The 13,819-nt window shown below is 36.9% G+C and overlaps 1 protein-coding gene across 1 annotated transcript; it reads left to right on the top strand.

Annotated features, from left to right (window-relative positions):
- Nucleotides 1–218: 218 nt before the first annotated feature.
- LOC134641194 (von Willebrand factor A domain-containing protein 5A-like) lies at nucleotides 219–12,173 on the top strand. The gene is made up of 22 exons (XM_063493473.1): nucleotides 219–258; nucleotides 1,265–1,467; nucleotides 1,563–1,785; nucleotides 2,314–2,480; nucleotides 2,555–2,669; nucleotides 2,811–2,959; nucleotides 3,041–3,129; nucleotides 3,227–3,371; nucleotides 4,732–4,811; nucleotides 4,888–5,002; nucleotides 5,105–5,263; nucleotides 5,349–5,452; nucleotides 6,213–6,433; nucleotides 6,746–6,793; nucleotides 7,459–7,497; nucleotides 7,748–7,780; nucleotides 9,024–9,062; nucleotides 9,313–9,345; nucleotides 9,583–9,612; nucleotides 10,555–10,700; nucleotides 11,689–11,812; nucleotides 11,930–12,173. Exons 1-22 carry the CDS (start codon nucleotides 219–221, stop codon nucleotides 12,007–12,009), a joined length of 2,382 nt encoding a protein of 793 aa, XP_063349543.1. The 3' UTR covers nucleotides 12,010–12,173.
- The last annotated feature ends 1,646 nt before the right edge of the window (nucleotides 12,174–13,819 follow it).

Below are 13,819 nucleotides of genomic sequence, written 5' to 3' on the forward strand. Positions count from 1 at the left end.
TAACCTCATTAAGGTGGCAAATCTCCGTTAGCGCGGTGGGGCTGCATGGCGCTAACGCGTTGACTGGGAACGCCTTGGTGGATTTCTTGGCTTCTCTGCTTAGGCTGCTGCCCTCAGGACCCGGCCCCAGATAAGCAGAAGAAGATGGATGAATGGATAAAAGGATACATTTATTTTTAATACAAGTCCTCAAATATTCTTGGTTCACAGGTACGAGGATGAACTGCTCTGGTCTGTTAAATCTCCAAAAGGAACCAGGTACTGATACAAAGAGACTTACGTTTTTCTCTGACCGATTGTCATTTATTTAATCCTTAAATGTAAATACTCGCTGCTTGGCATGTAATATTTTGCTTCACATACTTTTTGTGATAGAGAGGATACTTGTAAAAAAAATAAATAAACAAATAAAAAAAAAAAATTTTAAAGTGGGGAAAATAGTACAAATACGTGTATGAGCAGTCCACATGTGGTTGTTGCGGATGTTCTTTCAACATCAAATTTATATTATTTTAGATATCATTTTTATACTGCTTCTGTAGGCTCTTTAGTAACATGTTTCCAGAGGGTGGAGGACATATAATGAAATAAATAACCAGTTAAAAAAAAAATTTATGTAACAAACAAAATCCCCCCCAAAACCCCACATGTACTGAACAAATACATAGGCTAATAAATTTTTATTATTTTTATAAATAATTTGTATTCATATGTATCATGTTCATAACAACGATCTTGATATTTCTAAACAAACATTTTTTACATTTATTAATCATGTAGATTTCCTGCACCTCTCATAGACGTCCACGTGATGTCCAGAAAAATTAGCTAGTCCAAAGTTAAAATGTTGAACGTCATATTAACATCTAACTTGGGTCATTGTTGGATGTCCAGATTGTGGGCCTAGTTTGGACGTTGCATAGATGTCCAGAATTGGTAATGAACTGACGGACCCAATATAGACATGATCTGCACGTTTATGTTTAGCGAGTACAGTTCCTACAAAAATAAAATAAAATAATAAGAAAGTTATTTAAAAAATAGCCTGGTTAAGTTAAATATAAATATTAACAAAATTACACCGGCTTTTTCTTCTTCTTTTTTGTTTTAAGTTGACACTTTGTTGGACAGAACCATGTTTAAGTATCAACTTGGTTAAGTATTTTCTTTTGCTGAGATGTAACACTTGTAAAAAGAAGAAACAAACAACCATTTTCAAAACATCTCTGATTTATGTTTTTTGGTAATTCTGTTTGAATGTCAGTTCCTCTGAAGAGCATTGAGGTGGAGCTGGAGGTGAGGGACCATGTGGCTACAGTGGTCTCTACTCTGAACTACGAGAATAAGGAGGACAAACCATTAGAGGCTGTTTTTGTCTTCCCTCTGCCTGGAGATGCTGCTGTCTGTCATTTCAGTGCTAAGATTGGACAGACACAGATTGTAGCTGAGGTGAAGGAGAAACAGAAGGTGAGCTGGACAGTAAATATAACCTGATTATAAGTAAGATTCAAAATAACAATAAACACAGTGAATGTCACTGACATGTGTCACCTGTCCTCCAGGCTCATGAGGAGTATGATGATGCCCTGAGCTCCGGTCAGCAGGCCTTCCTATTGGAGGAGAGTGATCAGAGTCCAGATATATTCTCTCTGAGTGTGGGCAGTCTGCCTCCAGGAGAGAGCGCCTCCATCAGGTTGGAGTACATGACTGAGCTGGCTGTGCAGGCTGATGATGGTCTGAGGTTCTGTCTGCCTGCTGTGCTCAACCCTCGATACCAGGCTCAGGGTAGGAAAAGCAGTTGACATTTTAAATGTCAAATGTGGAAATGAGATACAACTTGGATTTTTCTGCATGTTTACTGGAAAATAAAATTTTTCTCATAATTTTTTTATCGGCTCTATAATATATAAAAACTTAAAGCTGCAACAAGTCTGAGTGGTGTCTAAAAACAATGTGGGCTTTATAGATTTATTTATAAATGTATTATTTATTATAAACCCCAAAAAGTCACGCCTCTCCTGTAGAACCAGCTTTTGAACCAGCTTCTGATTTGGGAGACAGACACTGTCTTTACGTTTAAAATTAAGCTTAAAACTTTCCTTTTTGCTAGTGTCCTGATGTTTCTTCCTGTTAAAAGGGAGTTTTTCCTTCCCACTGTTGCCAAAGCTTTTTCTTTTAGGGGGTCATATTGTAGGTCTACCTTACAGTATAAAGTGCCTTGAGGCAACTGCTGTTATGAGTTGGCGCTGTATAAATAAAATTGAATTGAATTGAATACAGGGCTTATTTATAATCAGTGTCATTTGTGTATAGATTTTGAAGGTGCAGGAGTCCAGGTGACTTCTGTTCCAGCCTCTCTGTTGTTCTACCGCCTGTCTTTCTCTGCCCGAGTGTCCTCTCCTCGTCCAGTCTCTAAAATTCAGTCCAACTGTTCCCTGGACCCTCTCCAGTACCTCAACATTAATCAAACCCAGGCCACGGTAGGTAGAGTGCTGCTGTGTGTGGTTATTGCATATTACTGAGAACTAAATATGAATGTGTTTGTGGTGTGTAGGTCAAGTTGGCTGCAGGACACAAGTTTGACAGAGATGTTGAACTGCTGATTTATTACAAAGATGCCCACCAGCCCACTGCTGTGGTGGAGGCAGGACAGGCCTCTGCTGAGATGGGTGAGCCAAAATGAGATTTGTTGTTAGTTTTGAAATAAAAAAAAAAATCATTATCCATCTTCTTTAACTCAGTAGTTAAAGACGTTGGAGTAAACAGCAAAAACAATTTTTGGTCATTTTTCTGTCCCTAATATTTTTCAGGCTCTCTGATGGGTGATTCAATGGTGATGGTGAGTCTGTACCCTGAGTTCCCTCAGTCTGTGATGTCTTCAATGGCTTCATGTGGAGAGTTTGTGTTCTTAATGGATCGATCTGGAAGTATGAGTAATACTCGGATCCGCAGTGCCAAGGTATTTGTTCTTACAATCAGAAATTTTTCACAGTGTTCCTCTCACACAGAGGACTCACCATCTTTTCCCTCTTCTCTTAAGGATACTCTGCTGCTCCTGTTGAAGAGCTTACCAATGGGCTGCTATTTTAACATCTATGGTTTTGGGTCCAGATATGAACACATCTTCCCGTAAGGCTCAGATCTGTCAGCCCAACAAAAGTATTCCTTTCATGTTTTTGTGTCTTTTGTGTTAAATATGTGTGTATTGGTGTCTGTGTGATGGCAGTAAGAGTGTGGAGTACACTCAGCAGACCATGGAAGAGGCCCTGAAGAACGTTGAGCAGATGGAGGCTGATCTTGGAGGAACAGAGATCCTGGAACCCCTCAAACATATTTACAGTCAGCCGTGCATTCCCAGTCAGCCTAGACAGGTAACACACACACTGGCTTGGATTAGTTTCCTCAAGACTGCCTTGAAACTTCATCTTACTTGCCGCTTGCCTAACTCTGACCTTAAATGTACAATCATTATTTCAATTAGGTGATTTAAGAGAAAAAAGGATGCTATACTCATAAATAAAAGTACATAAATAAATTTACATACAGTACTCTGTAATCACATCTTCCAACAAACTGATGCATTCTCATTAATTTATTATTAATATCTTAGAAATAAATAGAATTGAGTGTGTGATTTACGGTTTGTGGAAGCTGCTATGTTCCCCCATCATATTTAAATACAATGGCCAGGAAGGACTTTTCTAACTAATGGCATTTTACGTATGTGGTTAGAGACTGACCAGAGTACATTAAAGGTGGAGTAAGAAACTTATAGGTTTTCGCATACCGTGAAGGGACATTTAAATTTGTGTCTACACCTTCAGACTAAATTTCGTGTTTCATGTTTTCATGTTTAATCGTCAGAGTGGCATCCCATTCACCAAAGAAATGAAAACTCGAAAGAAACAGACAATGCCACCAGCATTTTAATAAAATGTCACCCACTTTCCTCTTGCCTCAAGCCTCATCTACTGAACTGATGTCAGGGCTCTTAACACAGTGTATCCAGTATCCTAAAAAGCACACTTTGCCTCTGATAAACAGTTTTATGACATTCTTACATTGTATGAGAGTTTATTCAGAGTCCACCAAAGTTACATCCACTTCAAAGAAAATTTCACAAATTCTGGCTCATGGCAACTAAAATAGGCTACAGCAGTTAAGAGAGGCCAACAGCAACTAAAAGCAGCTAACAACAGTGCTTAAGGACAGTTCAGTATATCCTCAACAACTCAACTTATTTATGGCTGTCATAAGTCAGATGCAAGCTTCTCTGACTCTGTGACACATATAAGATTCCTTTCATGAAGTTTTACAGCCTCGTCCAGAATAAAGAACAGCTGAGGTAAACAGTGGCCTGACAGCCTTCCACAAATGGGAGAAAACTCCAGTCCAGTTTAAACAGTACGTAGTAGAAACATACTGGCTGGCAGGGGCCATTTTGGGGTACAATCTAAATTTAATGTTTTTCATCTCTGTTGGATGACTAAAAATGTTTGTCCTATAGCAGCACCAAAGCTAGGATTCTGAGGCGTAAGAAAACAGAAGTCAGTTGATTGTAATCTGTAATTTACTATCAATTTACTACAATCTGCATCTAATTGTGAATCATTTTACACATTCTAACTAAAAATGAAGTATTGTGTTTCTGAAACCTAACTCGGCTCTCAGAACTAGCTGTGAGTTTCTGGGTCTGATGTTTTGTCCTCATGTGCCAACTCTCCTCTCTAGCTGTTTGTCTTTACTGATGGAGAGGTGGGAAACACCAAAGAAGTGATAGATCTGGTGAAGAAGAACTCAGATTCCCACAGGTGAAACCACAAACCCACAACTATATCTACACAATACATGTCCTCTGTGTACTTAAAGAAAACTGTTGTATTGCAGGTGTTTCTCTTTTGGGATTGGGGAAGGGGCCAGCTCTGCTCTCATCAATGGGATGGCCAAGGAAGGAGGAGGTCACGCTCAGTTCATCACAGGGACTGACAGGATGCAAGCAAAAGTAAGACATTAAACACAATTAGAAGTCACATTAAACATTGCAGCAGATACATATTTGTTATATGTATAGGATGTATATTTGGAGTTTTTCATTATTTTTCAGGTGATGCAGTCGCTGCGATTTGCTCTGCAGCCGACTGTGGTCAACATCTCAGTCACATGGGATTTACCAAAGGAAGTGTCTGTCACTGTCCTCTCTCCACCAATCACTGCACTTTTCCAGGGTCAAAGGTCACTGATTTATGCCCAGCTCACTGGACAGGTAGGAACAGCACCTTCTCATGTTGTTGTTTAGGTATTTGATGACAGTAATCAACGTGACTTCTAACCCTGTGATTCTGTGTCAGAGCTCAGAGGCAGCAGAGGGCTGTGTGACGGTGAAGTACAGCCTGGCAGGTCATCCCTCTGAGAACCAGCTGCACTTCAGTCTCAGACCTGCAGAGGACACTGGGTAAAACAAAATTTAATAACAACAGCACCCTTTTGGTTTGGTTTACTTTATTTAAGATGTACAAACATATTACTGTGCATATCTTTGATATTTTTATGACCTGGTTTTACCACATCCTTTTTTTCCATCTATACCTCATTAGAGACAATGATGAATTACAGTGTATTTCTATGTTTGATATTCTGACAATAGCGTTTACTCATTTAATATTCCAGTTGCAGCCATTATCTGCCCAAAACCAACTGGCTTCATTTCCCTTAGTTCAAATTTCATGATTCAGAAAACACAGGAATAAATGAAGCTGTTTTAACCAAAAATTTAAAGGGTAATTTAACTCTAACATCTTAAACCTTATTATTGCTGAGCTTGATGATGAGTGTCTAAAAAGTAAACATAAGAATGGGCATACGTCATTTCATTAAAATAAAAATGGTAACATTATACATTAAACAATTTTCTACAACATACAGTAAACACTTTATAATGTTTAAGAATTAAACTTGATTAACTAAAGTTCATGAACGCATGCATGCATTTCAATGTATGTATGTTTGTATCCATGTATATATTGGATCACTCTACTGTCTTCAGATAAACTTGATATGTTATTATTGTGATTCTTTCCCAAAGTGGTGGATTAAACTTCACCTCTGTAGGACCCTGAAGAGGATGCAGTGGTATAGACGAAGTTACTGATAAGTTAATCTAGTAAAATGACAGACATTAGAACAGAAGATGTTTTTTTGTGTCATGTCTGCAGATTAACAGTCCACAGGTTGGGTGCTCGTACTCTGATTCGCTCACTGGAGATGGAGGAGAGAGAAAGTAGAGGACAGCAAGATGGAGAACTGAAGAAAAAGTTGGTGCGGCTCAGTGTCCAATCAGGAGTGAGCAGTTCTTTCACTGCCTTCATTGCTGTCAACAAAGACAACAGCAGGGTGATCCAAGGACCTCTTGTGCGCAAAAATATTCCGACACCCAGTGAGTTTATTTTAAATCCCAAAACTAAAACTCTGTGAGCCACAGCTCTGAAGATAAAGATGGCTGAACCTCAATGAGGTGAATGTAATTACAGCTTTAATTGCAGAATATTAGAGTTAATTCTAAATCCTAAAAAACTTAACTTAAAAACAAACCAGTTAGGTAGTAGTTGCTTGTTTTCCAAAGTGATCTCCACAGATCAGAAATTAGCAAGAAGTAAAAACCTGAATGAAAGTACAACAAACAATTTTTGCATTTCTTCCTGTCCTATCCGGACCTCATACCCTCACTCTTTTTTTTTTAATCTTAAAGTGACACCAAGATTTGGATCAGCATTGCTTGCTCCTCCTAAAAGAAGAAGTAAGTACAAAGCAGAGTTATTGGCGTTGGAAGGTATGTGTGTGCATGGACGTTTGCTGCATCGCTGAGATTTAACACATTTATACCTGCAGCTGAGTGAATGAAAGCAGGGCAGTGATAATGTTAAGAGCAGAGAGACACAAGAGTATCCCCGTATTTTAAAAATTTGCAATCAGAATATTTTAGTTTTATTTTGAGTATGAAGAGTATTAGAGGAATTATACATTTGTTACTACAAAAGCAAAAACTAATTGTCACACACAACCTGAAGACAAAGGCGGATCAACATGAATAAAAGTACTTCAATGATAACTTAGAGCAGAACATTAGAACCAGTTTAGAGGTTCCTGAAGTCAGAATCCAAAAACATACCAGTTAAAGCAAAATGTGGCTTGTTTTCTTCAAAGGGTTTGTTACAAGGAATCAAAATACTGATAGGAAGAAACTAAACACAGAAGAACAATGAAAATTAAACAATCTGACAAATCAAGCATGGTGATCAAGCTTTGTAAATACTGCAGGGACCTTGGAGGTAGGTGAGGAAGCATCTGGACTGACCACATGAAGATCCCAAACATTTAATCAGTGTTTAAATCAATGACATGAAAAAAAGCCTTTGAAAAAATTTGTATAAAATATTTTAATCTCATTTTTTAACATCCTAGGTGGCTCCCCCAGGGCAATGTGTTCAATACCAAATACGAGTAAGTAAAAGTTGATTGTCAGTGTAACACACATCTGCACATCAGTGCATTTCTAAAAATAAATGTTTTCTGTTTTACTCTGTTTAACTTGAAAATTTTAAATATGAAATGCTCTATGGACAGCATCAGCAGTATTTGCTATGATAGTCATTGTATTGGGCTGTATATAATATCTGTACTTTATTTGTTCTTTTTCATTCACTATTATGAAATTGCTGACTCCATGTTTTTCATCTTGATTTCATGGTAGATCAAATGAAGAGAGGTAATCTATGGCGTGGGGGTAAGTAAAGAGTGAATGGCAGAACACCTCACATCTGCGCAGTAAAATCACAATCCACAATTTTTTAATCTTAAAGTGACACCAAGATTTGGATCAGCATTGCTTGCTCCTCGTAGAGGAAGAAGTACGGAGCCCCACAAGGGACATGGGAGAAAAAAAAAATTAAGATGAACTTTTGCGAGACGTCGCAAGAGTTTTAGCCGCATTCTTCAGAGGCCGCCAGCTCGAAGCCGACCGGGAGGTCGAGGCACGATGTGCCGGGAGAGCGGTATTCCCCCCGGCTGTAGTAGGTCTCGACCTCCCGTTAGCTTCGAGATGGTGGGTGTCAGATGTCTCCGAAAACGTCGGAGCACTTTTACAATATGTGAGGTCTTGTAAACCGAGCAGATATTTGACGTTTACACAGCTACATTCACGCCTCAAAATAGCTTAAAAGTTTATTTTGTGACCCAGAAAGAGTAATATTACAACTAAGTAGCTGCCACCATTGTTGGAATTCAACTTTTGCGAGATCTTGCAAAAGTTCATCGTAATTTTTTTTTCTCCCATGTCCCTTGCGGGGCTCCGTAAAGAAGTAAGTACAAAGCAGAGTTATTGGCGTTGGAAGGTACATGTGTGCATGGACGTTTGCTGCATCGCTGAGATTTAACACATTTATACCTGCAGCTGAGTGAATGAAAGCAGGGCAGTGATAATGTTAAAAGCAGAGAGACACAAGAGTATCCCCGTATTTTAAAAATTAGCAATCAGAATATTTTAGTTTTATTTTGAGTATGAAGAGTATTAGAGGAATTATACATTTGTTACTACAAAAGCAAAAACTAATTGTCACACACAACCTGAAGACAAAGGCGGATCAACATGAATAAAAGTACTTCAATGATAACTTAGAGCAGAACATTAGAACCAGTTTAGAGGTTCCTGAAGTCAGAATCCAAAAACATACCAGTTAAAGCAAAATGTAGCTTGTTTTCTTCAAAGGGTTTGTTACAAGGAATCAAAAATACTGATAGGAAGAAACTAAACACAGAAGAACAATGAAAATTAAACAATCTGACAAATCAAGCATGGTGATCAAGCTTTGTAAATACTGCAGGGACCTTGGAGGTAGGTGAGGAAGCATCTGGACTGACCACATGAAGATCCCAAACATTTAATCAGTGTTTAAATCAATGACATGAAAAAAAGCCTTTGAAAAAATTTGTATAAAATATTTTAATCCCTTTTTGTTTCTACATCCTAGCTTGTTTCCCCATGGCAATGTGTTCAATACCAAATACAAGTAAGTAAAAGCTGATTGTCAGTGTAACACACATCTGCACATCAGTGCATTTCTAAAAATAAATGTTTTCTGTTTTACTCTGTTTAACTTGAAAATTTTAAATATGAAATGCTCTATGGACAGCATCAGCAGTATTTGCTATCATAGTCATTGTATTGGGCTGTATATAATGTCTTTACTTTATTTGTTCTATTTCATTCACTATTATGAAATTGCTGACTCCATGTTTTTCATCTTGATTTCATGGCAGATGAAAAGAAGAGAGGTAATCTATGGCGTGGGGGTAAGTAAAGAGTGAATGGCAGAACACCACACATCTGCGCAGTAAAATCACAATCCAGTAATTGTTTTTATTTCTTAATAAAAACCTGAAAAAAAGATGAAGATGATCTACATTTTACATACTATTTATAGTATTTGAATGATTTTTCTGTATCACCAAACAATGTGAAAAAGTCATTAGTCAGCAACTTTTTATGAAATTGCTCACCCCATGTTTTTCATCTTGACTTCACAGCAGATAGTTTTTGCGATCGTTCCCTGCATGACTGTAAGTACAAGTTGAATGGAAGTTTAAGACAAGCTATCTATGCAGTTCTAAAATGAAATGTGGGATGGGTAACTGGTCAAAACAAGTTAAAGCATTTGAAATGTCTCATTTTTATCTACATTTTAATACCAAGTTCATCTTCCGTCTGTGATTCCACCTGTGTGAAAGTCATTTTCATATTTAGTCATATTTTAAATGTTAAATTGTTATGTCAAATATAAGATTGTGTTAAAACTGTGATTTCAAATCTGAAACTTGTATTTCCAGCTGCCATGTTTTTGTGGGATTTAGAAAAGATTTAGATCAAATGTGTACACGTGGGCAGTAGGAGGTGTTAATGTGTCACTTTATAGTTTGGAACTTTTCAGTTTTTTCTGTAGAAAAGAGTAAAAACTATGAAAGTCCCTTTAAGTCCCATTAATGACAAATTCTTCAGCAAATGTCTTGACCCAATTTTTAAACAATATTTGAACAAATTCAAATATAATATTTTAAATATGCTGTTTTTATGCAAACATCATGGTGATGAATGCCTACCTTGCAGTAAAATCTATGTTGGGTACGAAAAAAGCTGACTGTAAGCGCAAAAAAATATTTGTTCTATAAATATGGCTCATATAATAACCACAGAGGAAATTATATGATCCACAGTATGTGTGTGTCATCTCAAATCTTCTTGCTGTTTACATTCCGAAGCTATTGTTTGATAAAAACATTAAAAATATCAACCTATTTGTGGTATACACATTGAAAAAAATAAAGCTATCTTTTTTTTCTTTCCAGTTTTAGTCTTTCTTCAGTTTCTGTTGAAAACTCTTAATTTGCTGTGTGGAAGCCTTATGTACACTGTTACATTTTTGCTATCCTCTGTCATGTAGAATTGTGTTTTCTTATCTATCACCATATTGAGGTCTGGTTTTTGTTTAATCTTTGATTTTCCAGTTGCGTTGCCCAAGCAACCACCCAGAGACCCTTTCATGCACTTAGTCTCCCTCCAGAAGGCGTCTGGCTCCTGGCTGCTTGATCCAGGTCTGGCTACTGCACTGGGAAAGACCAGTCAGCAGGTGGAAAAGATCAAACCCAGAACGGTGGGCTGAATTGTCATTTTTGTCATAATTTTCATCAATAAGCTTTGTGAGGGAAAAACAAAACACAATAAAAACGAACGCAGGAAGACAAAAACTTGAAATGTATTGACAGTTTCACTAACGAATAAAAACGAGATGAAAATTTTCTAGAGAGACGAGATCCAATCAGAACTAATTAAGTTGTGTAGGAAGGTGAGGCGAATTTGGGATCTCCTTGTTAGATTAGTTAGACACCCACAATTTGATCTGCCACCGACAAGCAGGGGGAAACTCTCATGCTCCCTGTTTATCATGAAAACATGATAAATGTTCAACACTCGGAAGGAAGAGAAGACCTGGACAGATTTTGCATGTGATATTAAAGAAAATAAGATGCTTTGTAAACCATTTGGAGCATCTCTTACCAGCAAAAACACAACAAACCTTAACACTTTACATTAGATTTTAATCAGCTGAATAAACTATATCTACTATAATGTTATAATATTTAGCTGACCAAATCTAAATTTAGACGCCTAAATTATAAATAAAAATAAATGTTTAGTAAAACGACTGACTAAAACTAAAACTAAATCAACATTTTCTGTCAAAGTTAACACTGGCTGTCAATTTAAGTAATAACACAAAATGATAATATGAGATTTTAAACAAAATTGATTGCATAACTTGAACAAAAAAACATAGGATGCAATTAAAAACATGGAAGTACAATATAACAAATATAACAAAAAGAAGTAAAGTAAATGTAGCCCCTGCCTTGGCGCATGAAAACAAATCTGTAAATATCACAGGATAAAATATTGGTTGTAATGACTCTCCTAAGTATCCTCGGAGCTGCACTGCATTATCCAGTAACAACACACCAGCAGAAAGTGTTTTCTCATTAGTCAAATCTTCAACTGAACACATTTCAGTGCTTTATTTTACTTTATGTTAGCACAGTTGTAAAGTGAGATCATGATTTTCATGTGTTCATTTGATGAATTAGGCCAACTGTGAAGTGTGGGCCACCATTCTGGCTCTAGTCTGGCTTCATGCTTTCAAGATGGATGCAAAGGATGAGTGGGAGTTTCTGGCTTTGAAGGCTGCCTCATGGATCCATGCTCAAAATGGTAGAAACAATGATAATATCAAATAAAATATTCTTTTAAACACTGTTTGAAACCACAAAAAAAATAAATAAATCAGCCCTCTCCTTATTCGTATAATAACTTGCGTTTTCATTTTAGCGCCATGTGTGTCAGAGTGTGTGGAATCTGGAAATGTCCTGTTGGGTTGCAGCATAAAGAAAGAAGCTCTGGGACTCTAGGTTTTCTCGAAGTGGATTCACCTTCAGGATTGGCGAATCATTCAATATGGCTTTTAATTCATTTTTGTGCTATTTACCCTATTGTAATTGTTATATAATCAGAATGAAAAAACAAGCAGTTATTATGGCAACTCATTTAAATTGTATGTTTTTATTCCTGTTTTCCATCACCATATGGCGATGTTGTTCATAATTTGTTACTTTTTACTTGTTTTTATACATTCCACTTCATGTTGTTCTTCTGAGAAAGGTTCTAATTCAAAATGCTTGTGTTACAGTCCCAAATCAAAGTTAACTTTTTTATGCCTACTTCTAGACAAAGTCCTAATTTTATCTTATAGCGCTGTTTATATGGTCACATTGAAATTAAACAATATTGATGACATTTTGTTTCTCTTGCAGATTTTTCCTTTTTATCCACAAAATGCTAGCATTGAGCCGATATATGCTAATTGATCAGTTAGGATGATGGAACAACCAGTGGTTTGGGGGTTTTTTTATCTGAAGCAAAGGAAAAAATATATAGCCAACCCACAGGGCCTGGCTCAAGTCAGCAATTACAAAAGATAGCATTTTTATTATTTGGGGGGAAAATGGCACCAGCAGTGTTAGTGGCTAGGTGTGGTTAGGTAAGAAAGAGCCAGTGGGCCCATCACTGAAGCTGTGGGGATCATGGCTTACAATAGGAAAGAGTGCAATGCATGTCATATCAGGTGTGCTGCAGTATCGCCTGTGTGCCTAACTATTCATTTACCAGTGCAGCAAATTGAATGATTATGTAATCATAATATTTTGCTTTTTTTCCCTTTTAAGTTGCAAATACTTTTGAAAACTCTGAAGAAAGCTGAAAACAGTGGAGTGAATGTTTCATTTACAGGTTTTGTCATATTTTGTAATCAGGTTTATCTGTCTGCTTAATGTTTAGATAGAAATGCCATGAAATCTAATGCAACTCAATAAATATATATATATTTCTATAATCTGACAGACTACTAAATGTTTGGGAAAAACTGTGTATGTTGAATAATAAAAGGTATGCACATTAACATTTTAGCACTTAAGCCATATTGTATAGTACAGGCAATATACCCAATTGCCCAGGTCCTCATCTACAAGGAACTAGCACAGTCAGTCTGTGATTCATAGTGTAAACACTGTTACAAGAACAGGGACCTGCAGTAAAACTGTCCAGATAATCTTTCTGGCCCTGCAGGCCAAAAGCACAGAATCTTTTCAGTAAAGTTTTAATAAGTGGAGCAACTGATTGAGCTAATGTTTGCCATGGGTCCTAAGATAAAGTGTCACATAGTATTGGGTGGGTGCACATATACTGTGAATACTGTGAAAAAAAAATTAAAAAAAAAAATTATAATAAAGTTTGAATATATGCAATGTTTGCAGTGAAACTTTAGTTTTCAATAAACGCGCGCGCACGCACACACACACACACACTATTTCTTTGCACATTCACATCTGCAGCAATGTTTGAACACAAATAGCTCAAAGATCAGATAATAGCCACACATTTTCAATGTTTTTTCTTACAAGGCATAGGAGCCTCACTTTGTGAGTGGTTGTTTTATTTTCTTATCTAACTTCAGCGATAAAGCCACTTTTGATTTTTACATCTTGTTTTCAAAGTAGCTTAACCTTCAGGGCTAGTGAACAGGAGCAGATCTAATTACACCATACTGCCTTCAGTTCGCTGTTGTATTATATACCCTGTTGTGAGTGCTATATAATCAGAATTTCTTGGAATTTTCTTTTGAACAATTTCTACATCTGTGAGCCAACTAAATGTTTAGGGGGG

Source organism: Pelmatolapia mariae, linkage group LG14 (genome assembly GCF_036321145.2).
Source record: "Pelmatolapia mariae isolate MD_Pm_ZW linkage group LG14, Pm_UMD_F_2, whole genome shotgun sequence".
NCBI lineage: Eukaryota > Metazoa > Chordata > Actinopteri > Cichliformes > Cichlidae > Pelmatolapia > Pelmatolapia mariae.